Here is a 26,758-nt window from a genome sequence, read left to right as displayed (position 1 = left end):
CCTGGACCTCATCTTTGTCTCTGCGAGATCCCACGATTGACATGCTGGGTCCCATCACATGGATGCAACCATGGCAAGTACCTAGATCTGTTGAATGTGCTGTGGCATAAATATAACTGAGTATGACACATTTTGTCAGAGATGGCCTGGAGCAGACAGCAGCAAGAGCTTTGAAAAAGGTAAATACAGCAGAAACTGGGTCTTAAAAATGAAAAGATCTCTTTGCCAAACCACTAATCGGAAAACAGGAACATTCCAAGTACAATAAGACGACCCTCTTAAATCTACAAATAAAATAAAAAATTAAGGGACACATAAAATAATAAATCATATTATTTTATGAACTGAAAGTGCCTCTTTGCATCTTGTCAGTTATTAAGAGTGACCGTGCCCCATGGGATCAACCTGATTTGTAGCACTTACACATCAAAGGCAGTTAATCAGGAAAGAATTGGCTTAATATATCTTGAATTTGGGTTTGAATGAAAGCCCTTTGGTGAAACTAAACCAGAAGGGACGCTATAACACTTTCAAACTGATTCACATAGATCTGCTTCGTGCAGCCAACCTGACTGAGCTTTTTGATGATAGCTGGGAGTAAACTTTTCAAGAGCAGTTACACATTGGACAGTGATTAACCGCTACAGTTGAGGAGCAACTAAGGCCAAAGAGGAGTCATGACCACCCAACATAAGCCTTCAGACCACTTCCATCACTGATGAATCTGTGAGCAGATGGGATATTCATCATCAAGGCCACACTCAGACCTCTTTCTCCTCTGCGTTGTCTTTTTATTTTCATTCCCTCATTCTCGCTCTCTTTCCCCCTAACACCTCCTGCCACAGTATCTGAGTAAAGAGCTAAAGGGCCTGGGGTAAAGTTCTCGTCCACAGCTGCACATTCCACCAAGCTTAGCATGGTAGCAAACATTTACACATTTGCCTTCATCAGAGTTGGCTCTCAAAACAACATTATACTCAGGTTGAGTTCAGTATTCACTGAGGCACACAACTGGCCTCCTTGTTTTCTGACATATGCACTCAACTGTCAGAGTCTAGATTGATAATAACAGTAAAGGTACAGCAGTGAATATCCCATTATTATTACTAGTTTGGACCATCATTCAAACTGTCAATAAATTGACACTCATTCAAACATGTCTACACTCTCTGGCTATTTGAATAAAATAAAATGTATAATTGTATACATTTATTTGCACTTGCTTCCTAATATATTTTGTGTGAGTTGCAAGGTTCCCCAAAAAACCTTCCAGTGATAAGTTTTCAAAAACCAATGTAAAGAACCTTTTTTCACTATAAAAGAAACTTTTGGAATGGAAAGATTCCATGGATGTTAAAAGGTTCTTCATGGAACCATAAATGGCAATAAAGAAGTAGATGTTTTTTTTTGTTTGTTTGTTTTTTTCAAAGTGTAATTTGGTTTAATGGTGTAATTAATCACCTTTAAATATGACACCCTGAACAGCACAAGTACAATTACGCAAATTTAAATATGGAAACTTTATTTATTTAATTTCATTTGTTTTCACTGGATTATTGTCCAGTAATCATGAGTAAGATTTTTAAATCTCTCTTCAAAAAGGAACACAATTTGATGAATCATTTATGTTTGTAGCACTGTGTAGGAGAGTTATGTGCCAATGTTTAATATCCATGGTTTGGGATTTGAACAACATAAGTATGAGCAAATGTAAAAGTGATGGTAATAATTAATTAGAGTTATTCCAAAGATCAATAAAACAAATACCTGACCATGCTGAAAAACTGGTGCTAAAACTTAATAGCTTTTATTATTCAACATTCAACAAAAAGACAACCATAATATGTCCAAACGAGTACAGATTAGTTTTAAAATTAAACCAAATGCTACATACAAAATGTAAACACAACGGTCCTGTTCTAAAACACGTTCAGTTTAGATTTGCTTTCTCCTCCATGTTCATTAATTTCTTTCATTGGGAAAAAGAACGTCATTGAAGGAGGGAAAAGGAGGGAAAGCTCTGTAATTTTGGCTCCCACAACAAACAATTAGCCCTCCATTCTTTTTGTAGCATTCAAAAACTTTTGAGAGAAAGAGATTGAAGATGTGAAGGAGAGGTGATGGGTGATGCTCTTTTATAAGTCTTGTCATGTGCATGAAGGCTCAGAGGGCTTTTTGTCTGCCGTGCCTGTGTGAGAGTGTGCTCACCTTAAACAACAGGGAGAATCGGGGGCCTCTGTGGTCTTTCAGGCCCAATAGAAGACGCACCTTAGGGGGCCATTTAAGCCTGAAAAGAGGCCTGACAACCCTGTGCAGCTCTGTGGGGCATCAATAAATGCTGACATATTGACTCTCTGTGCCCAAGCGCCACTGGAAAATGCTGCCTGAATATGAATCCATTTAATGGCAGGGAAAAGGGGGCGGCAGTGCAGAGAGACAGCGAGAGGGACACACTAAGGATGGCTTGTGTCTCTTGGGGTTCAAATGCTCTGGAATGTGGGGTCTAAAAAAGAGGTTTGAAACTATAACTATTGACAGATAGTTAAAGAACAGAGAAGACACAACTGGTTAGGACAATAAGACCTACTTTGGACATCATGTTAAAGAAATCATGTTTTGCTGACGTTATCAGATCCGCACAGAACATAAATGTGAAGATCACATCTGTTCTGCTGTATTAGCTGGATTTCGCTGCTCTGCTATTTAAGAAAAACTTAATCTTAAAACTTATCTTTAGGCAATTGGGGGCGGTGATTATTTAAAGATATGTGCAGCGCAGTTGATTTGCTGGGAAGTGCTGACTTAACTTGGTCAATGGAAGGAGGGAGACAGCTCTAATTCAGTTTCTTGCTGCGAGAAACTGAAAGTCAGGTGTCTGTTTACTTCCCACCTTATTCTTTCTTTTAATATCAAGTTTTCATTTCCTGGGATTGAGATCTCACTAATAGAGGTTCAAAAGCAATCAGCACCGTGGAACTTAATCAAATATCTAAAAGGTGAGAAAGATGGCAAAATCAGCCATTTAAACTAGCATGCCTATAGCTTATTAAACTATAATGTGTGTGTCAGAGGAAAAAAAAACCTTCAGCGCATTTTAGTTGGAACAAGAGTCTGTATGTAAGATTTACCTGCCTCACATAATATACATTTTAAGTACAAAATGAATTTACTCATTCTTATCCCTTTACTTAGACCTCACCAACTGATAAAAATTGTGTTTTACTTAGTAACTTGTAAAGTTCACAAATAAATACAAAGAAAGGGCAAGTAATACATTTGAATTAAACATAAAAAAAAAAAAATTTCACAATGATATTGTTAATATCCATTGTCTAGTCGCTGTGTCAAAGGCGGAAACATTGGCCTCAGATAAAAGTTTCCTTGCATTACTGCAATAAAGTAAATTTGCTGAAAACTTTATGCTTCTCCATGTGAGGCCTTTCCTTTAAATACTAGAGGGTAAAACTGCAACTGAACTTAATTCCATCCACACAAAGATGTTTGTGTTATCATGGCTTTATGTCTTAGCAAACTACCATTTATTAAATGCAAAGCTTTTATCAGCTTTTCCCACAGCGGTGGCGTTAGTCTCTTCTCAAGATAAAACAGTTGCATAAACAAAAAAATGCTGAATGTCAATTTTACCACTGACTTAGCTTATGGGAAATAAATCTCAATATATCAATGTGAGCTTTAAGTGGACAGCCTAGGGCTTAAATACAAATGGCAAAAGTGAAAATAAATAATAATAAAAAGGCATAATCTTACTTCCAAAAGAAAAGCAGATAAATAATCAGAGATGAAGAAAAAGTGATTTGAAATGCATCCACATACAGTAGTGCTTCTTAAAGAAGATAAAAGCTTTTCTTTGAGCACTCTGTCCAAACGCAGACCCTATAACATAAATGAGGTGCATGATGTCTTTATGTGCCAACACGGTAAACACAGTTTAATGAAGACTGTTATAACTCAACATTGCAACCAGAACACTTTTTTTAGATAACAAATCTAATTTCAACAGATGCAAAAAAAAAAAAAAAACTTTGAGCAGCACTTGCTTTTGTATACTGCAGGGTGAGAGAAAAAAGTCAATGTGGAAAGAGTAGCCTGAACTGACAATGGCTGCATAAATAAGCCCATTAGTTAAAAATGTACGACAAGTGCACTGTTTGAAGCCTGTGTGGGGAGAGGGGAGTGGGATAGACACCCTCACATCTGCCTGGCCCCTCTGCAGCTCACACACTGCCCCGCACATTCACCATTTAAGTTGGTGGAAAAAATCTGAACAAATTTCTGATTTGCAACACTCTAGGAACATGTTTATTGTCTTTGTGCAAGTGCAAAACACACATAAATAAAGCTAATGAAGAATCTCGGGGTGAGGTTGCTAAAGAGCATAAAATGGGAAATTTTATGGCCATAAGAAGCGTGGGCTGATGGTGATTTTTAAGCCATTCGACCATGTTGTTCGGCACTAATCATAGGACTGTTGAGGCGCAATTGCCCTCCTCACTTAATTACTGTTATCTATTAAATGGCCATGCTTCTTTAGTCATCAAAACTGAACAGAATCTTAAGGGTATTTTTATGATTTTAGCATATTGTGGAAATGCCACCTGTTATTCCTAATCGTGGACTTTACAGATTGAAAATCTAACTTCCACTATGAGAAATTAAGAGTTAAAAGGCCTTTTAAACAACTGCACTGACTTTTTATCTTGTGCCAAACACCCGGTGAACAATCATAGTTGGTAACACTTTATTTTAAGGACCAATTCCCACTACAAACTTGTTGCTTATTAACATGCATATTACTAGCATATTGGCTGTTTATTAGTTCTTATAAATCACATATTGTTGCTTTATTCTGCACGACCATATTTTAGGCCCTGTTTACTGCCAATACCTAAACTTAACAACAACCTTACTAACTATTAACAAGCAGTGTTACCAAACAAAGTTCTGCAGTGAAGACTTAAATCAATTTTCACTATCAATTCTGTAATTCTGTAAAAACAACTACAGTATATCATCAGTGTAAATTGGTAAAATTAAGGCAGTAATGATGAAACCATGGAAATCACTTGTTTGTACATGTATTTGGTTTCTGAAAGACTTGTTTTTGGAGATGGCAATGTAAAAGCCATTCACGAGCAAGTAAATATACAGCCAAAATTAAATTGCTTGTATTCAACTCTAAACAGAGTCGACATTTTGGACTAGAGGAGAATGCAATTATACTTCTTATGCCAGAAAGAAAGCAATGCATGCTTCTTCAACTTTCAATAAATTCCTCAACAAATTACTCATTATGAAATTGAATACATTACATGATATGATGTTTCTTTAAAGGGACAAGTAAAAAAGCTGGCTGAAAATACAGAGAATACAAGCAGATGTTACGAATGAACTCTAGCATAAAACAGAAAAAGTACTTTTTTTTTGTTAACCATATGTAATCTTTCCTTATACTGGCCCTTTCTTTGTTTTCAACATCTGACTGTCTCAACCTATTCTGCTAAACAGATAAACATCAGACACTGCCAAAAAGTGTCACAATGTTCTAAACCATATTAAAAAGAAAGTTTATTTTATGTTTGACCAGCAAGCACTTGAATATAAAGCAATACAATTTTGTTTTAAATTATTTTAGTTTATATTAAGTTTATATACCTATCCTATTTTATTGCTATTTTAGTAATAATATTTGAGCAGTCTATTATTTAACTAGACATAGCTCTAAGAGTTGAAAAATTAAACACACTGCCTGTTTAAACATGGAAGCCCTATAAATCCCATTGCCTGCTTTAAGACAAAATTCAAACCCTACAAACAGGCAATTTCAAGTCATTCACTTGGAAAATGTTCTGTTTAAAATGCCAAAAGGAGGGTGACTCTTTTCTTTTGCTCTTAGATTACCATATTTCTCTGGGGCTTGTGACACCTGCAGCCCACTGAGGGCGTGCAGAACATAGGACTTTACTTCAAACAGCCCAAAGGCTGTGAGTTTGGGTATTGACTGGGATTGAGCTCGTCCCAGCTCGTACCCTCCTATACCGCAGATGTACATTAATGCAGGAAAAAATACAAATCTGGGCAGCAGAAAGAAAGGCAGTTCCTTTTAACATGCTGTTGTCTAGATTGATCGTGTCAGTTTGAGGGAGCCCATTCAAAGGTATTCATGCATCTGCCTTTGAGGAACAATGGGAGCTAGTTTATAAACTGTCTCTTTTGGCTGCCTAAAGGCTTTAGACACCATTGTTTTGCTCCTCTTAATAAACTTTTGGAGGAGTTCATCAACTTGCCTGAATAGCTAATGCAGAGAGGCCCAAGACACAAAATAACAGACGGTTGGCTTTCCCCTTTTCTTTATCCCTTTTGAAGTGACTATCTTTAAATCAGGAAAGAGGGCTGTCAGATCGACCCCAGAATAATTTTCGCTCAAACAAAAAAGCAAACGGTCGAAGGAACAAAAGTTAATTCACAGAAGAATGGAGGACTTGACTCTTTAAAAGAAACTGATAAAGGTGCACCTTGAAACACAGTCTTTACTCTTCAACATCACATGGTAGATTTGTTCCTACAATAATTAATGAGCTAAATGATCATTAATGGCCTGCTTTATGTAAATCTTGATGGGTTTTTTGTCAGAGCAGCTTAATTTCAAGAAGGCTATTTTATTTAAAAGTTTTTGTCTTATAGCTCAGCTAAAAACAACTACACAGTGTAAAATAACAGACTCCAGGCATGAAAAATATTACATCAAAAAGAGAGATAAATATGTCCAGCTTTTACATTTTATTTATGTAGTATAAATAAAAGAAATCAGATACATTTCAACAGTACTTACTCCATAATATTACATACTTTTGTCTTAAAACTTAAAACAAATAAATACAAATTATGACCAATATTTCGACATTCATTTTCAATACCACTCTCCACGCATCCATTACAATAATTTTGTCTACTCAGAGACCCTACAATGATAGCATTTATTTAGCATATTTGTACACGGACACCTGCAGTGAATAAACACTGCCAGAGCAAATTCTCATTTGTTCTCACAAACACATGCGTGGACCTATATGTTTCAACTTTTGTGCTCAAAACGTTATAAGATCTATCGGCAGAAGGTTACTTTTCCTTTGGTCTGTTTATGAGTGCCCTGAACCACGTTTGGCACTGCTGCTTTGTGGAAGGATTCCCTTTTGTTAGCTGATCAGTCTCCTATTGGGTCTCCAGACAGGATTCTTGGCATTTGTCGGCAAAAATGAAAGCAGGATTAAGGAATGGCTACTGAACACTCCATGGTAAAGGAGTGGGCAGCAATTCCCCCGATTCAAACCCCCCTCTTCCACTTTGGTAACTCCTCTTTTCGTATATTTGTATTCCCAAAGAGGCCATTAAAGCTGGTTTGAAAGCGATACGAACAATAAGATCAAAATCAACAAGTCGAGTCGTATGTTGAACGTTTGCTAGTCTAGTTTCTTTAAATTGAACACCATGGGGCAAATAAAGCATAGCCTATATAATCTGCCATTTTTACCATTAATTCCCCATGATTTATTCTGTAGGCTATATATCCTGAAATATGTTTAACAACATATCTGCCTCTGGTAGCCAAAAATTATTTTTATTTGATACATTATTGATATTATTGTTTTATTTAGCCTTATTAAATGGTTCGCAACCAATCCGCTTTGCCTATTTCTAACTTGAATGGTAGCATCTCTTCAGACGAAACATCCAAGTCTTTATATGGAATCACCAAGAATTCCGTTCTCTTCCAGAAAAGTATACAGCACTAAAGCGATGGCGAGCCCAGGGCATCAAAACACTTGTGACATTACATAGGAAGCCCGCAGGCCAATAGGCAAATTTTATTGGTGTCAGCAGGAGTTTTGTTCTTATGGTCCAACAGGAAGCCCCCCACTGTACAGCACAGTGCAAATCTCAGTGAATGGCATGCATTTTTGACCATCAATTGTTTGATTTCCCAAAACATCCCGTGTATTGAAGGTATACGCAATTGTCAGGACATAATTGAAAACTTGGTTGGTTTCATTTTATATCTGGCGACAACGAAGTTGGATCTATAAAGTTCCTGAGTATTAAAGGATTATACGATTGCTTTTTATGCGAAGGGGAAAAAAACACGTCTTCAGCAGTGGATTTAAGAAAAATATGAAAGATTGTCCCTTTAAAGCCAAAAAAAGCAGATATCCAAAAGCCATTCGCATAGTAGGCTAATATGTAGCCTACACTGATATAGCCCTTGTCCCACATGGCAAGAAATACTTTAATTAATAGACAGGCCGTCTTGAAAGCAGCACTGGCAGTCTGTAATATGATGAATGCCATTGTCGTGGTGTCACCGAAAATGTTTCCGATAAGAAAAAGCACCCAAGGATCAAAGACTATAAGCCTCTCAATTTCCTCCAGACGCCTCGAATATGCACATACTTTCTATTTTTTTTTTAGCTCTTTTCTCTTTTTCTATTTTCCCCTCTCCCTTAAACATCTGAAACACACAAAATCCTCTTCACTTCATATAGGATCCGCCCCAGGTTAACAGGTCAGCAAAGCTATTGAAAATAATTGCATATTAATATTTCGTTGCAGGCGGACTAACGCAATCTTTCGACATTTTAAAAATTATTAACGTCAATGTCATTCAATGTCATTGTCATGTCAAAAATTATTAAATGTCATTCGTACAGACTGACTGTAATGCAACGCTATTTAGACACATTAAGTCAAGTATTTACGGCTTTTTGTTGTATCCGATAAAATATTATTTAGATAGGCTAAATATAGGCTAGCCTATATTAAACAATCCACAGACAATATTTAATCAAGACGGAAACAATCTTAAAACTATCCCAAAACGAATTCAAAGAGAGCAGTGCAAGAATTTATAAAAGAAAAGCTGTCAAAAGAGGTAAGGGAAAACAGAAGGGCACTACTGGATTCGACGTTTTCTGATATTCGATTTGTACTGGATTTGGTGCAGGCCTGGTTTTTGTATGAACTTCATCCCGGGTTAACGTTTGGAAAATAATTTCCTCAGTAAAGTGCAGGACTGATGTTAACCAGCATGTAATTCATTTACACTGCAAATGTTTTACAAGGCGACGCCATTGACACTAAACGGGTGCTGGTGCCATGATCTCTAAATTAGCATATTTCACAGCATAGTCTCATCATTAGACGATGACCTTAAGAGACTGGTTATACAAATGCCAGACTTGTTCTATTAATTTGCACCATTGTTACTGTCCATCATTACTCCCCAATAACATGTTATCATATTCATGTGCATTCTAGCGCTGCGATTAATAATAGCAGGGAATGCTTTACACAGCAGGGCAGTTACAACATATTTTGTTTAATTACTACAGTGAAAACAACAATTAATAATTACCAGGATCTCAATAAAACTCTTGCACATTAACAGCAGTTAGTTTGTATTAATCAGTAATTATGTGAACATTTATTTAAATAATGTATTTTAAAGTCTGACCTAACAATGGCCTAATAATAATAATATTTTACAAAAACGCTCCCTATCCAAAAATTCGAATGAAATGCGTTAGTGTGGGGAAAGGGGAGGTTAATCCGAGTTGAATACACTGAGAGCGCAGGACCAAGGCTGTGATGATTGTGTTATCTCTTCCCAACATTTGTGTCTCCCTCAATTTCAGCCCAGCCAAATAGCTGCGAGAAAGTGCAGATGGAGTGACTCTAGATGCCTAAGGAAAAATATTAATAGCTAAATAACTACCCTATACTTTAACTAAAGCTCCCTCTCTCTCTCTTTCTTACTCTCTCTCTCTCAATTTAAGATGGATTTGTTTGAATTGGTCTCCCGACTCATCCTATGGTCTCTTTTCTTCAAACGAGGCTTATTTCAAAGTGTCAAATAAACAGAACAACTTTCGTTTCTCTACAAATATCTGGGAACTATTACCCGCGTGCCAACACCTTTCATTCTCTCGATGTAACTGGTCTTTTGCAGCGTTTTCAAAATGCTCCCCCACATGCACATAGGAAATCATATTTAAATTCTTTCTTCTGTAAATATCAGGCTTATAATTCTTGTTCAAATGTGTTTGATTTCTCAAGCCAAACGATTCATTTTCAGCGTGGTCACTCAACGAGATAACTGAATATGCGTAGTGCTACCCCAAGGTAGTGTAGAAAGAGACATCTTTTTAGTAATTTATCAGTTAAGAAATGCAGGTAATCCACTGATTTATTTAAACGATCTTTTGTGTTGTTGTGTGGGATTAGTCCCTGAAAGCCAATTGGTTTAATAAAATGAGGCTGAATGGGGAATCAGTCGATCTCCATTAACTGGCTGACCATTTTTTCTCTGGGTCAAATTACATTTTATTGGTCGAGTAAAGTCCATGTGGTGCACGTGTCTTTCATGCTTTGATACAAACACTGTAAGAAGAGGGCAGTGAATGTCAGAACATGTAAAAATAGGAGCACAAGTATAATAGGAGCAAAATTCGATAAATACAAAATGACATGTTTTGGGAATAGCTTAATTCAGAAGTCACTAAATAGCCAAACTTAAGTTTTAAACCTGCATGATTATTGGCAAACAGTAGTGTTCGTTTATGAAGCCAAGAGTCATTTCTCTTTGTTCAATAATTTTACACCCATAATACAAAACTGCTCAATTTGTGCACAAATGGCGCGCTTAGGGTCTTTCTTTTGCCATGTGTTTGTGCGTCAAATCATATAAAGTACACCGAAATACAATAAAACAATATTATCAAATAAATATACGAACAAGTGTGAGAGAAAAAAATTACAATCTCATGAAGTTGTGCTGAGGGCTAACCAGTGGGGGCCGTTTAAAGATGAAAGCGAAGAGAAAGAAAAGGCTCAATTTAATCTGCTTTAAAACCTTTCAAAATAACGTTGTGCTTGGAACTCAGAGAGTGAGGGCTGATTGGGGATAAATAAGTTTCTCACTACGCCTGTGAGCTATACACCCATCTCCAACACAGCCGCTTGTTCAGGAGACACGTTTTTATTACGAACTCTAATAAGTCTTAACATTATTAAAAGCCAGTTGGATGATCAAGTGAAAAAAGCCCCGAGAAAAATCTTTTCAAGTCTGCAAAAAGGTTGCATTTTAGCCCCATCTCGTTTGCATGACACCGAAAGCCTAAAATGTAAAAAGACATTTCACAAAATGTAAGACAAATGTGGAGTGAATTTGGAGATGTAAATAAACATTACTGATATTTACACAAATTATTTAGGAATCCTAGCAGATATGCATGAATTGATCATATTGACATATTCATATTCTTAATGGACAGCGTTTAGGGCAATGGCAGAAATTTCTAATCACGGATTGTCACTTTGTATATCCGTAATCCAACAGCTGGGACTCCTGCTGGTCTGTGAATCTGTCCACAGCGGTAGTATGAGCGCGCAAGCACACATATACACACACAAAAACACAAAAAAACAATGCAAATGTAGATCAATTGTGCTCACGGTTAAGTTAAAAGCCGCTGTAAATAATGCGTATGCATAATCATCATTATTTTCATGAACAAAGAAAAGCCCTTTGCAATATTAAAAAAATTGGTAAAGAGAAAAAAAGTATGTGCTGTTCTGTTGATGTTTAGCTAACAAAAAATAAAACCCGTTTAATTTTTAAACAATTTCTTACAAATAATCAATGGGCACCTCCTACCTCTAAACAACCTCTCTAAAGGTCAGCCAAGAAGCACAAAAGTGATTCCAAAAAGAGCAGTGGGCATTTCCAAACAAGAATAAAACATTTTGCACCCTCCAAATCTCATTCTATTTCAACAGACGATTCCATAATATTACAAAACTATCTACAAGCATGGTGTATTGAATAATTCATCTCTCTATAGTTCCCATCTTGGCCTTTTGTTAAAAGTTTTCCCCCCTTTACGGATTTTTGAATGTGAAAGGAAGGGTTCATTTCTTCTTTCGAAGCCTTGCTTTTAGGCTTTGCTTTGTAGCATAGATTCCTCTCTCCAAAAGAGCTTCAATGAATCAATGAAGCAGAGATCTTTGGACTGAAGTTCATCTTCAAGTGTAAAAAAAAACAAAAAAAAAAGGCTATGTTTTTTTTAGCCTACTTCAAAAAGACAATAGTATTTTATGCTTAATTTAAGTTTTTTTTTTTTCTAACGAAATATTAACAGGCTATTCTGGACACGATAATTTAAAATGAGCTAAAATAGACCATTGCATTATTTCATATTAGCGTACAGAAATTAATAAAAACAATTATTTAAAACCTAAAAATAATTAATATTATTACAGGCTTGTCACGGGAAATACTTGTTACCAGAACAGGTCTGTTAACGTGCGAATAAGCGTGCCGAATTATCTCGAGAACCAGCGGGCTATTTTGAATTTATGGGCTGTAATTGATATTGATTGCCACATCGGTCATCTGTCAGTTACCGTTTTCAAGAGACCCTTTACTCAGCGTCAAATGAGTCTGTTGTACAAATAGATCAAGGCCTAAATACCATCCGTCAGAGCCAGTATAAATACACACTAAATCAACCCCCACAACTAAATCAGCAAAGACACTGAACATTGACACAAAAAGCATACACCGACTTAATGTACAAATTTAATGTGCAGCGTAAAAGCCAAATGAGCTCAAGCGCAAAGTTTATTTAGACAAGGTGTATTTTTCCCTGCATACGATTAAAATTAAATTAAATTGATTTACCTTTGTCTCCCAGTATGCCGTCAATGCTGTGCTTAGTTTTTTTCTCCCCAATGTCATCCTTTTTGTCACAATCGTCGTCATCGTCTTTTTTGCCAAACCGCGCACGTAGAACCCGGCTGATAGAACTCACTGATGGGATAATTAAAAATAAATAAATATAGTATAACAATAATAATACAACTAATAATAATAATGTGATGTAAATACATTATATGTAATTTATAATTAATATTGTTATAATAAAATAACAGTAGGCTTATAATAATAATAATCATAATCAATAATAATCAATAATAATAATAATAATAATAATAATAATAAGTATAATCAATTATCAGTTTGTTCAAACAGGCTTAAATGACTGTGATAGAAATTCCGCTGCAGGTATAAGATGAGGTGATATGGACATGATAAAAAAGGGGCTGCTTACCAGATGAGGGCTCACCTGAGGGAACTGTACTTCTGTCACACACACCGTCCTTCAGCAGTTTATCCCGAATCTCCCAGCTGAACATGCCGGGATTATCGCGCTTGTATTCTTCGATTCGTTTTTCCACGTCAGGTGTTGCCACCTGCTTTTGTGTTTGATTGAAAATGCGAAAATACGAAGAGAAAGAAAAAAAAGGAAGTATGGGTGAAAAGAAAAAAGACAGCAGAAGAAACTTTAGTACAAATTGTACCTTTCCTTATACGTGTCAACTTTTCTCAAACGATTTAAAATATTTAATTAGCTTTGGAAATAAAAATGATGCAAAACTCACCCTGCATATAATAGAATAAAAATGAAAATAATAATAATAGGCTACTTACTTTGGGTTTACTTCCTCCTATTGCTCCAGGACGGATCGTGCCAGTTTCTTGATACCGGCAGAGGATTTTGGACACACAGCCGTGGGAAACGCGAAGTTGTCTGGAGATCACGCAGGGACGGATGCCGTGGTGAGCCATTTCAACTATTTTGTGGCGTATATGATTTGGCAAAGGCCTGCCATTGATGAACACTCCGCCAAGCTGATTCACTCGCCCTTGACCCAGAGGAGTTGAAACTGCAGTGAAGAAATGGGATTTAAATCTAACTTTGGCTTGCTTTCACTTCAAGTTTAACCTCTTAAAATGCGTATCTTTTTCCCTCAAAAAATTACAAATAATAACAATAATAATTTTATCACTGATAGGCTATAGGCTACCAATAAGAAGCAAATAATAGAGCCACACGGTTTAATTTAACTATCTGTTATATCTATAAATTCTTCTACTAATAATAATAGGCTCCATAGTTTTATTGTTGTAATTGAAAATAAATAAAATGATTTAATTCGAATCTGGAAAATTGGTCTGCATTCTCAGGTGTCTTGAGATGCACTAAGAATTCCTGTGAATTAATGAAAGAAAATCAAGCAGAGAATAATGTAATGTACATTGAGCGGTCCTCTCGGCTGGATGTGTTCTGCTTCATTGTGGTATGCACTCGATGTTGTTCCAATATGAGTGCATTCTGGATTCACTTGTGCCACTTAGATCAGTTCAACTAAGCTTACAGGGACGGACAGGCTTAGTATATGGAAGTTTAATTTGAACCACTCAAAAACACCAGTATTGCCAGCAACAAAATTACCTTTATATATATATATATATATATATATATATATATATATATATATATATATATATATATATATATATATATATATATATATATATATATATATTCTGGTGCACTTAATATGCACCCGCTCTGCTCATAAAAATGTGATAAAGCCAATAACCCTTTTCTAATACAGACACACACATTTTAAGCTTGAAGCAAAAACGAAAATCGGACATATATAACCTGATTCAGTCAAGAACTTGGTTTACTCAAAGGTGTAATATAGACTACACTTTAAACTCTTCAAAAACATTTTTGGCTAGAAGAAATCTGTAGGCGTGTTATTATTGACAACAATTAATTACAGTAAAACAAAGTACCTAACAACTGTCCAACCAACCTTCCAAGGGGAATCCAGTGCGGGGATAGTTCTGCCCTGGAGCCGGTCGCATCATCCTCGGTACTGTTCCCGGTAAAGATGACATTCTACTTTTAATAAATGACGAGGCACAGTATGTTTAAACTGCGAAAGCAAGTCCAGACTTGTTGATGAATGTTTCCTTAATGACTAAAATTCACTTAAGTCCTGTTTACAAAAGGGGAAATAAAAAAATATAAAAAAGTTATCCAGCCACACTATGGCGGTGATGTGAAACCTCCAAAAATCAAACAGAGATAAACAGAGTCGTTTGGTGCGGCGGGGGTCATGAGCAAAATAACTACCGCAAGAACAAGCAGCAGCGCGCGCCAGGGAGGGGGTACTCCAAACGCTCTCGAGTCAACAAAGGTTACCTAATTCTTTGCAGTGTTTTCTTAAAAGGTCTGATAGTTTTGGATGACAAAGTCTGCTTAGGGGTTGGGAGTTGCTGAAGTGTATAACTTTAGCGCGCGGTGTCGGAGGGGTGTTGCGCGCGCCGATAGGCTCTCGCGGTCTTCTTTTATTCATGTGGGCATGGAGGGGAACAAGCAAGTTTTTTTTCAACCAATCACAAAAAGCAGAGGGTAAGACAAACTCACACGCGGAGTGCGTATCTTTCATTCACTTCATCAGATTGCCTTTGAGCAGAAAACAATGCAATCACTTGATCGATCGATTGCCATTTGTTGACGAGGCCTAAAAGTCATAAGCTTATAATACAGAATTGTTCATATAAAATTATACTTTAATTGCTATTTTTTCATATAAAAGCATGGATAAGTTTGTTTTGTTCATTAATAGACTCTCCAACAATAGCCTAATTGGCCTATACAGACAAAACTCAAATAGATTAGACTATATTACCCAGTCCGTCAATTAAAACAAAACGTGTGTTTGTGCTTATTAATTTGTTCTGTTATACCACACCATAGAACTTTTCATTTAGCTACAGAGAAGCTAATAATGTTTCAGGATTTCTCGGGAATTGACGGATCACTTCAAAGATTTGTTTTATCAGTAGTCGGTTTAATCTTTTTTTTTATTATTATTATTATTTTTTTTTTATTGAACACCACTCTCCTAAACATTTCAATACAACAACCAAACAAAGGAATAACACATAAAAAGATTTAGTTTCAATACAAAAAAAAAACACCAGCACGAAACTAAAAGGCAAGAATGGCTTTTAAAAACCATTAACCATGCAGTTCTTATTGCGAATAAGAAAATAAAATACCAACAAATGGTCAGTCATCAGATTTAACGATGAAAAGACAGCAATTTTGAAAGCCATTTCTAAAACGTGAGGCTGATAAATGGCAACAGCCTACGTTTAACAATACATACCATTTCAATAATAAATCATAATAGTTATGATGCTCAATATCAGCAATTAATTCACATAAAAAAACAATAAATAGTTCGTGACATTTTATATATTAGGCTATTTATACAATTATATGTAATGTTATTTGAAAGTTATGTCACCTGAAATAGTTCTTTCTTGCATCAAATAATGATTCATTATAACATTAATCCATATGAACATAAATCGACAGTCCAAATCACATTCTATATATTTGTACGAGTTAGGAAGAATTGCATTAAACAGAGAACAGACAGGCAGTAATGACTTGAAAGCTGCGCTTTGTTGTGCATCGTTAATTTGTGTGCATTGCTGGTTAATATAGGCTACTTACACATGACTAAGCATGTCACATCCCAAGGGACCAGTAGCTTAATGTCTTTGTGGTCTCTTGCAGACGTCGAAGTAAAACAAGACAGCATTGTTGTTGGCACTATTTATTTGGGCAAAGACTTCGCCGAATAGGCCTATGATGCGCGGGTCGGGTTGGGGCGGGTTAAGAAATTGGCACTTTATTGCGGGTCGGGTTGGGGCGGATCACATAATTATTTTTTTTAAATCCATTTATGTTGCATGGAATTTATTGGTGGAAATTTTGATTCTTTCAAGAGATTCGTTGATTTTCAGTTCGTTCAGCAAAATGATTCATTCACTGATTCGTTCAGTGACCATTTCTTCATATTACACAAATACGCGAGCAGTTGTCGAATAAGAGTGTTCTATGTGTTATGTCTTAAGTCAACGAACATATTTACTTGTGACAAAAACTGATTTGGCTTTATTAAAGTGTGTGCACTACTATGTATAGGCTATAAAGACCTGCAGATATAAGATGAAGCTAAGATACATTTTAGTACTTCAATTGTGTCTAAGATGTTTTCTTTTTTATGTCTGCATTCGCAACCCAGTTTTCTGGAAGATAAATGTCACTTTCATTACACATGCAATATTTTTTCAACCAATAATCAGTTTAATTAATTATATAGTCTATTCCAAGAAAGCAATACAAACCTATTAAAAGTATTTGTATTAAAAGTATTAAAAGTACACGTTTTTTCCAATTAGGTTGAATGTGCTTGCATCAATAAGCTATCATTCAAGAAACACACAGCTGAAATTTTCTGAAAACTAAATACTTCCTGAATGCCCTTCTTTGACTTCTTTCTCTACAATAGTACAAAGAACCCTGCACGGGATGTATGTTGATTTACTTGTGGTCACTGTTGGCCAAATTATTGGTCAGTGACAAATTATAGGACTTGCCACCAGATGGCGATAGAGAACCAAAATTTGAATTCTCCAGTTGATGGGTTTTCACTCCATTTTATAATGTCCATAATGCACAATCAAGCTAAAAGCTAAAAATCTTAACATATACTGACTGAGATTCCATGACTGAATATGGTACTGTAGTCATATAGTTTACTATTAACTATATAGTAAAAGCTTTTAGAAACTGACACACAATTAAAAACAATGTTTACAGTATATATACACACACATCACTGCTGTCCAGTGGACACTGAATAGAAGAGTAAGAGAAGTGAAAGTGCAGAACTGCATATCTGAATCATTAATGCAAGATAAGGAGAGCAAGCAAAGAGAGTTAAGGAGAGAGAAAGAGAGCAGGTGCACCAGATCACACAAAGCCCTGCAGCAGACTAAGGTTGAGTTCCATGTGACACTTTCAGCATTGGGGCAGAATAACATTCCAGCTGGAAGCATTTAAGGGTGTTAAATCACTGGCTTGGTAATGACATTTTGTCTCGATACATCACTGAAATCAAAGAAAGGAATGTCTGTAAGGTATAGTCCCTTTTTTTACAGGCATTCCTACCCATTTCCACAGCACAGTAGCCTAGACAAATGTAAATGCAGATTGTCTAAGATACTTCAAATAGCAAAACAGACGAGGTCTGATGCAATAGTTTTTACATTTAAATTTTTTATATAACTCAGCTATTGAAATGATCAAATATAGCATTTAGATGTAATTATTCAAAAGTGGGGTCAACAGTTTGATAAGGTTTATAGGTTAATAACTATTGTATAATACTATTCAGCAAGGACGTGCTAAATTGATCAAAGGTAGTAAATAATAATAATAATATTAATAATAATAATAAACTATTTCTGCTGTTCTTTTGAACTTCAAAGAATCCTGAAAACAAGTATCACCAGTTCCACAAAACAAAACAAAAACAGCACAACTGTTTTTAACACTGATAATAAGAAATTTGTTTCTTGATCTACAAATCATATTATAATGATTTCTGAAGGATCATGTGACACTGAAGACTGAAGTAATGGCTGCTGAAGATTCAGCTTTGCCATGAGTCCATGACAGGAACATATTACATTTTAAATATGTAATGGAAAAAAAGAGGTAAAACAAAAGAAAATAAAAGTCTTTAAAATAATATAGTAATTTTCAGAGTAATATTCTGTCACTAGCACGTCAGTTAGTGGGTCAATAGAATACTGCGGATTACTGTTGAATCATGCTATCGGTGAAGTGGAAGGATCTGATCAAATGACCCTGGTGCCCAATCACAACAATAAACAAAGAATGCAACTATTTTTGAACTACCATACATTTAATTCAATAAATTTTTTCTTAAAATTTCAAAAAATCCTAAAGTTACACTCTATTTGTTACAGCACTGTTATTCCCTTGCAGGTTCAGTTGAAAACTCACAAATCTCACAATAAAATAATGGAATTTAAAGTTTGGTCCAAAGACAGATATAGTAGTCTTTCTTCTCCCATCTTTTATTCAGACATAAATTGCACCATGAAGACTCTGAGGATGCCTCCATATGCCAAGCATGTGATCATGTCAAGGAGCACCAACCACTGCACTAAGAACTCTTGTGTCTCATCCTCTCACACGATACCTCCCCTTGATCGTACTCTTTGATGTGCTGGTGAGTGCTGTGAAGACATGTGTATGCATCAATAGGTCGTGACCGGGAAGGTCATGCTGCGTGGTGTGTTTCTTTCTCCCTTAAACCTGAATACACTGTGACTATTAACTACTTATTACATACAAACCAGGGGCCATGGGCAGGCATTTCTATAACTGAGCTGATTTGGGATCATTTTGTCACTTATAACCTGAAGAATAGGATCATGTATTGACCCTAAATGAACAATCTAGGAAATGAGAATCAGAATCAAGTATTATACAGACATTTGACAAATTTTGAATTAGTTCAAAAGTCTGCAAGCCATGTCATTACATCTGCAATTGTGACAAGTTATTTGGGTCAAGGAAAAATTTGATTGTACTCTGAGAAAAAAAAAAATTGTAAACAATCATGCACTGTCATGGCCAACACCACAAGTGTTTTGGGGTCAATGGCACATCGATGACACAACCTACAAAAAAAAAAAAAAAAAAAAAAAAAAATTATTGTCATAAAAAAAACTTTTTTTTATAGTATTTTTTTAGAAACCAGTCACCAGTTGAATCCCACACAACATCAGTACTTGCAATCTAAAAATTGATTTATTAATGCTAATAAATAAACCTTTTTTTAATATGATATTATATATCATATTTTGATTACATATTATTGTGGGATTCATTCTTTTTTTTATTCTGATTTCATTTTAAGTTTTAAAATGTCATGTGGTCTAACCATCAGTGAAAAACATCCTCACACCTTTAATCAATGTTACAGTGGTCACATCTGGATCATTATTTTCAAGTCTCTTTGCAAATATCATTATTTCATAAATATAAAAAAGCTTTTTGGTTATACCACATGACATTTTACCACCTGCACTAAGCTTGAGTTTTCATAAAAAGGTTAAATTATCTGATATGTTCAGAGACTTATTGACCTAGACAGTCAAAATATAAAAATGTATTCAAATTCAGAAATTGCAAACATGCTGTGGAAAAAGTGTTCAAGTATCATCGTAGAGGAGGCTTGCATTTTGAATGTATTTTTGAATAAATTAACTGGTATGACAAACAAACAAATTGAGCATCCCATGATTGACCCAAATTGGCTCAATTAAATACAAAAATGTTATGATACAGCAGCATCATCTGAATCTCTTCTATGTTTAGCAGAATGATGAGGGTAATCTATAGGGCTGAGCGGACCGTTCAGTAGCATGAGCGTGAGGTAACCTCCTATAACAAGACAAGGTTTATCAGCATGGTATGCTGGTTGTTTTTGCCATAATCAGTTTGTCTGGACCTTCCCAGAAAATGTCAGAGAAGAAAGAGGTCTGTTTCATGTAGATGAAAGTAACATCCCTGATTTTACATGCTGCCCCAATTGGTTTCACTAAATCAATCTGAAAGACTAGTGCATGAAGAGAATCATTTGATGCCCCTTGTGGCTCTCCTTAACTGTGACTTTTGCCCCGTGCGTGTGTACTTACTCTTTTAAAAAAGTCTCATGAAGAGTTATGAAAAAATGAGTGCATGAAAGGATGCATGATATTCTAGGGTCCAAGTTTTATCAAATGACTGGTCAGTTCCTGTTGGTAACCCTAAAACTTTGAATGAAAGAAATACACAACCTATGCTCAGCTTTACCACATAAGTTCCTTTCTTAAACGACAAGACTTAAATTTTGATGTTTAATCTATTCATTTCATATGAAGTCATTTTTAATTGTCCTTTTTCTGATTGGACATGTAGAGCTCAGAGTAAACTCGGCCACATAACATTCTGCCAGTAACGACAAATGAAAAAAGGGATTGTTAAACTATACCAATATTTCTAGAAAGCCTAAACATTGATTTAATCCCCATTTTTACCCTAATTAGTCTGAGTGAGTTGGCATGCATCAACAATGAATCAAATCAAATTACTCTGCAAAATTTGTCTCAATTTGTTGTCATTCAATGTCCAGTGGCATGGAGGTTACAGCAAAACACTGAAACACAAACGTTAGTTCAAATGATAATCAAATTGAAGAAGAAAAATGTTCCAAATTCCTTAAACTCAAGAAGGCCTTAGTTCTTATTTTAGAGATGGTATATACTATTTATATATGAATATACCACCATTTATTTTGTACAAATTATACAATTTTGAATAGGCTAACCCTTAGAAATAATTTTAAGATAGCAGTCAAGATTTTTAAATAAATAAATATTTTACAGTCTTGAACAACCTTAAGAAGTTCATTTTGAGATATCAGTTAAGACTGGGAAAAAATTATATATATATATATATATATATATATATATATATAAATTTAAAGCTTTAAGATGTTTTGTCTCCTAAATAATAAATACTTTAATTAAATTTTGGCTAAGCTTTAATAATCATAATTGTGAGATATTTCTCTTTGAGATTATCACATGGGGCAGGATAGTCTGTGACCAATACTTGCTTTTGTGACCAGCCAACTAAACACATCTTTAGTTCTGAAAGTGCTGTAAACAGCTAATTTAGTATGGTGGTGTATTTTTTGTGCTTTTCAGAGTGTTATCAAGTCATCCCAGCATCTCTAAGTTGTTTGTTCATAGATGATTATGACTGGAACAGACAGCCTTGGAATCCAGAAGAGCATGAGACCTTCATGTGGGGCTGAGCCACCTCCGGATCAATGTCTGCATTTTCTTGATCATGAACTGCAGATCCACCATGCAAGATGCATTTTGTTTGCTAAATAATTATCTGAAGTCTCTATTCATTTGCAGATTTTTCACACACTAATAGAATGCTTGATAATGACGTTGTATGGTTGAATTTCATCTTCAGTCTTTATTTGGTGCTTTAATGCATGCATTGACTTTGCTTTACATGAATGTTTTAATGTCAGTTTTCTGCTAATCAGATGTAGAAATATTTTAGATGATTAAAATGATTGACATTTAAAACTATGTCTTTTTATAAAAATTCATGTAAATGTACTACACATGGCCTTGACATTGTCTGTACCTTAAAGTGACGGTGCACCCAAAAATGTAGCCACCCTCATGTCATCCTAACCTGCATGATTTTTTTCCTTGCAGTGGAACAAAAAATTATATTTACATTTTTGGCCCTACAGTGGAGGTTAATGGTAACCTCACAAATATCATCTTTTGCGTTCCACAGGTGAAATATGTCCGCCTGGAGCAAAATAATGTTGAGTAATGATGACAGAATTGTCATTTTTGGGAGAACTAACTTTTTAAGCATAAAAAATGATAAATAAACAGAGTTTGTATTTATGGTGGAATTTGCATGGAGACATAGTTAATATAATATAATTAAGTTAAATTGATGGTGATTAAACTGTTTAAGTCTGATTTTTAACAACATCAGTTTTACCAATTTAGAAATTAGCTGAAACAATATTGTTTGCACACAATTTCACTCAGAAATTGCTAGTATATTTCACAAATTATTACACAGTTATGGATGTGTGGATGCAGATTACTGTTGGCTTCTAATCTTTCTAGTTTCAGTTGTAGCACAATTTCATTTTCCAGAAGCTAGTCGATTATCACCCTCATTTGTAACAGACTGATATGGGTTGAAAAAAAATGTGTTAAAACACTTACTGGGGAAAGGTTTCTTTGAAAATACAGTTGCATCTCAATAAATTAGAATGTTGTGGAAAAGTTCATTTATTTTAGTAATTCAACTTAAATTGTGAAACTTGTTTATTAAATAAATTAAATGCACACAGACTGAAGTAGTTTAAGTCTTTGGTTATTTTAATTGTGATGATTTCGCTCATATTTAACAAAAACCCACTAATTCACTATCTCAACAAATTAGAATATGGTGACATGCCAGTCTGCTAATCAACTCAAAACACCTGCAAAGGTTTCCTGAGCCTTCAAAATGGTCTCTTTCTTCAAAAGTTTGGTTCACTAGGCTAAACAGTCATTGGGAAGACTGCTGATCTGACAGTTGTCCAGAAGTGTGAAAGAGAAACATGCAGAACCAACTGAGAGAACTGCAGCCTAATGGGCATTGTCAAGCAAAATCGATTCAAGAATTTGAGTGGACTTCACAAGGAATGGACTGAGGCTGGGGTCAAGGCATCAAGAGCCACCACACACAGACGTGTCAAGGAATTTGCTGAAACACAGACAACGTCAGAGGTGTCTTACCTGGGCTAAGGAGAAGAAGAACTGGACTGTTGCCCAGTGGTCCAAAGTCATCTTTTCAGATGAGAGCAAGTTTTGTATTTCATTTGGAAAGCAAGGTCCTAGAGTCTGGAGGAAGGGTGAAGAAGCTCATAGCCCAAGTTGCTTGAAGTCCAGTGTTAAGTTTCCACAGTCTGTGATGATTTGGGATCCAATCTCATCTGCTGGTGTTGGTCCATTTGTGTTTTTTGAAAACCAAAGTCACTGCACCTGTGTAAATTTCGGAGCACTTCATGCTTCCTTCTGCTGACCAGCTTTTTGAAGATGCTGATTTCATTTTCCAGCAGGATTTGGCACCTACCCACACTGCAAAAAGCACCAAAAGTTGGTTAAATGACCATGGTGTTAGTGTGCTTGACTGGCCAGAAAACTCACCAGACCTGAACCTCATAAAGAATCTATGGGGTATTGTCAAGAGGAAAATGAGAAACAAGAGACCAAAAAATGCAGATGAGCTGAAGGCCACTATCAAAGAAACCTGGGCTTCCATACCACCTCAGCAGTGCCACAAACTGATCACCTCCATGCCACGCTGAATTGAGGCAATAATTAAAGCAAAAGGAGCTCCTACCAAGTACTGAGTAAATGTACAGTAAATGAACACTTTCCAGAAGGCCAACAATCCACTAAAAATGCTTTTTTTAATTTGGTCTTATGAAGTATTCCAATTTGTTGAATACGGTCTACTTTCTACAAACCGCATGAGAGTTTAAAATGTAAAGCAATGTTTTACCGCCATCTACTGGATAAAGTAAATAATCTAATATGCACAGAGGCCTTGACGTGAATTTTAAATAGAAATAGCAAGTTGTTGATGTAGCGGTGAATGTTTCTAAACATTACTGAATATTAGTAAAATAAACAATTATGGCTTTAATAATACATATTAACCTCAACTACATAAATATATGTTGTGACTGTACACACACGTGGGCATGAGGTGAATGAGGAGGAAATATAACAGAAAGATGACACTCAAATATTTCTACTCAGATAAAGTTTGATGTTTGATATAAGACAGATATTTTGCTGCTGCAATAAAATAAAAATAAAAATAACAATAAATGATTAAATAAACTTAGTGGATAAGTATGATTTTATTTAAAAAAATGTCTTATCTGAAAAGGATGTTGCAATGCTTTGAATTTAATTCAATAGCATGTGTCCTGAATCACATATGAGAGTAAAACCTGAATTAAAAAATTCATTTAGAAATCAGAAACCAGACACACCTTTTAAAGTTGAAATAGAAGACTGGCTTCTCAAGCAATTCTTAAATGTCATCTCTTTTGACAATGAAATCAACTGCAAAGTGTTTCTCAAGAAATCTGTAACAAGACATCCTTTGAAGTTGAGATAGAATATTGTATATATTTTAAACTAATTCATGTATTGGTTACATTTCCAATAGTATGTGTTCTATTGTATTCTAGGTCTGTGGCTAAAACCACCATCTAAATTTTGTTCTAAACAAGTAACAAGGCAAACACTTTGGATTTAAGATAAAAGTCTATGTAAATGTATTTTACATTCACTACATAAAAAAAAATCTTTCATTTAAAAAAAATTATCATTTAGCCTGCATCACTTATGATATTAAAACTGACCGAAATCATTGAATATAGGATGAAGTAACAGGGAACAACTTTTGAGTTTGGCATTGATTGCCAAATATATGTATTTTTTCCAAACTGTAAATCTTATAATTCTAAATAACATTATTATTATAATTATTACTATTAATATTATTATTATTCTTTAGAATATATAATGTTTTTTGAGAGTTGTATGTTTGTGTGTGCATTTCAAGACCTTGTACAATTTATTCCCAAAAATATTCTACTTTAAGACATTTCCTACAACTACAAACATGCTGTATAGGCCTAAGACCTTTGCTATAGAGAAAACACACATCTATGTATGTGTGATTCAAGTCAACAGTTATGTAAACACTCATAGATAACTTTCCAGTGTGACAACTAGGCCCGGTTCTTCCTACCTTATCGTGTCTGTGGTGTACACTCAGTGTGACGTTTTTAAAAGCACTACAAGTGCATCGTAGAATTACCGCATGTCCTCTAAAAGCTTCGTAACCCAAGTAGCCTTGGGTGTCAAACACGTGCACCTGCAGGACAAACACAAACATCTAATGGTGCACTCAGGTGTATGTATGTGCTGACACCTAGCGGCGGAGATGCACCACAATTTGAAATAATTTTTTAGCTTCTGCACACATTACGTTAGAACAAGAGATGGCGCTACTCGACACGTTTCAATAAGAATCCCAAGAATACAAACCGCTTTATTACTAAAAAGCTGTAGATGGGGCAACATGTTTTAAAATGGAAACATTTAATTGTCATATTAATCCGTTTTAGTTATTACTTAACTGTTATTGCTGATTAACAGCACAATTCATGTACATATCCACCTTATTTTTCAACGCAGGAGTAAACCGTTTTCAGTGAATGTGCGAGACTTCCGGTTCATTAGCCGCTGTTGGGAAATAACGAGAAGACACAGTGCAGTAAACGTTAAAATTGTTTGCACTACAAGACAGTGTGTACATATTTAAGATAATGCATTGAAATTATATGGTAAGGCACACCAGTTTGCAATACCAAGCCGCAAACTTAGCTGTTTTGTTAAGCTAAAAATAGCTGGAACCTGATGACACCGGAAGCCAGACCCATACAATTTACAAATGGCTGCTCTTATGGGATAAATACATAGACAGTAAAAGAAATAAGATTAATGGACTTTTTGCTTCCTTTGGTAGTTATGTGGTAATACGCATGACTGGAATAGCTACATGAAGGGAAATAACAGTAGGTTTGGATTCCACCCTAGAAACCATAGACGCCAGCGGTGACTCGCTTAGGGCTGCTTACTTTAGAAATATTCCACTTTCCTGTAACATTTCGCACATTGATGTGATTGTATTTTAAAGGAAGTGACTCAGGCTTTAGTTTCAAAAGCTTAACAGTCCCCTCAATATCACCTATCAGCATATCCTCCATACTGATAAGCCAGACTTGACTTGACTGGCTTGAACAGAAATAAAAATCTTAATCATCCCCTGATCATAGAGAGAGAGAAGGGGGTGTTATCTTAGGGTTTGTCCTTTGATATGACAAGGTTGGCCGTGAGCATTTCATGTAAAATGAGAATATGATATATGAGAAATTCAACACACTGCAATTAAAATAATTCAAGAAATCGGTGTATAAATAAGTTACTTTATTTAAATAGTCTGGTGTGAAAAACTACACCAATACTGTACATTTCAGAAGTGCATGTTTCCTCAGCAGATGAAACAAAGTCCGTTAACATGAGCCTTCACACAGAAAATATCCAAGTCATTTTGTTGAATGGACAAAACAGAAGTAGCTCACACAAACATAAAAAAGCCAGCAGCGGTTTATTATTCAGTTATTGCTAATACTATTCTTACACTCAGTTATTTTTCAGCAAAATCTGAATGTATACTGTTGGTGTATAATGTCTTAGGGGGAA

The 26,758-nt window shown here is 35.4% G+C and overlaps 1 protein-coding gene across 5 annotated transcripts in view; it reads right to left on the bottom strand.

The window, feature by feature from the left end:
- The window catches only part of LOC132129076 (paired box protein Pax-7-like), a 48,774-nt gene extending 33,530 nt beyond the window's left edge, over window positions 1–15,244 (bottom strand). The window contains exons 1-4 of one of the 5 annotated variants that reach the window (XM_059540504.1): window positions 14,723–15,244; window positions 13,565–13,800; window positions 13,185–13,329; window positions 12,755–12,883 (exon numbers count right to left, since the gene is read on the bottom strand). In XM_059540504.1, coding sequence (XP_059396487.1) covers window positions 12,755–12,883; window positions 13,185–13,329; window positions 13,565–13,702 — 412 coding nt within the window. In that variant the 5' untranslated portion in view covers window positions 13,703–13,800; window positions 14,723–15,244. The remainder of the gene's footprint in view (window positions 1–12,754; window positions 12,884–13,184; window positions 13,330–13,564; window positions 13,801–14,722) is intronic. The other 4 variants (XM_059540499.1, XM_059540502.1, XM_059540500.1 and 1 more) reach the window with 4 other exon arrangements.
- Between the last annotated feature and the right edge of the window lie 11,514 nt (window positions 15,245–26,758).

Source organism: Carassius carassius, chromosome 46 (genome assembly GCF_963082965.1).
Source record: "Carassius carassius chromosome 46, fCarCar2.1, whole genome shotgun sequence".
Classification (NCBI taxonomy): domain Eukaryota; kingdom Metazoa; phylum Chordata; class Actinopteri; order Cypriniformes; family Cyprinidae; genus Carassius; species Carassius carassius.
Note: the sequence above shows the minus strand (reverse complement) of the source record. Positions and strands in the feature narration are given on the sequence as shown.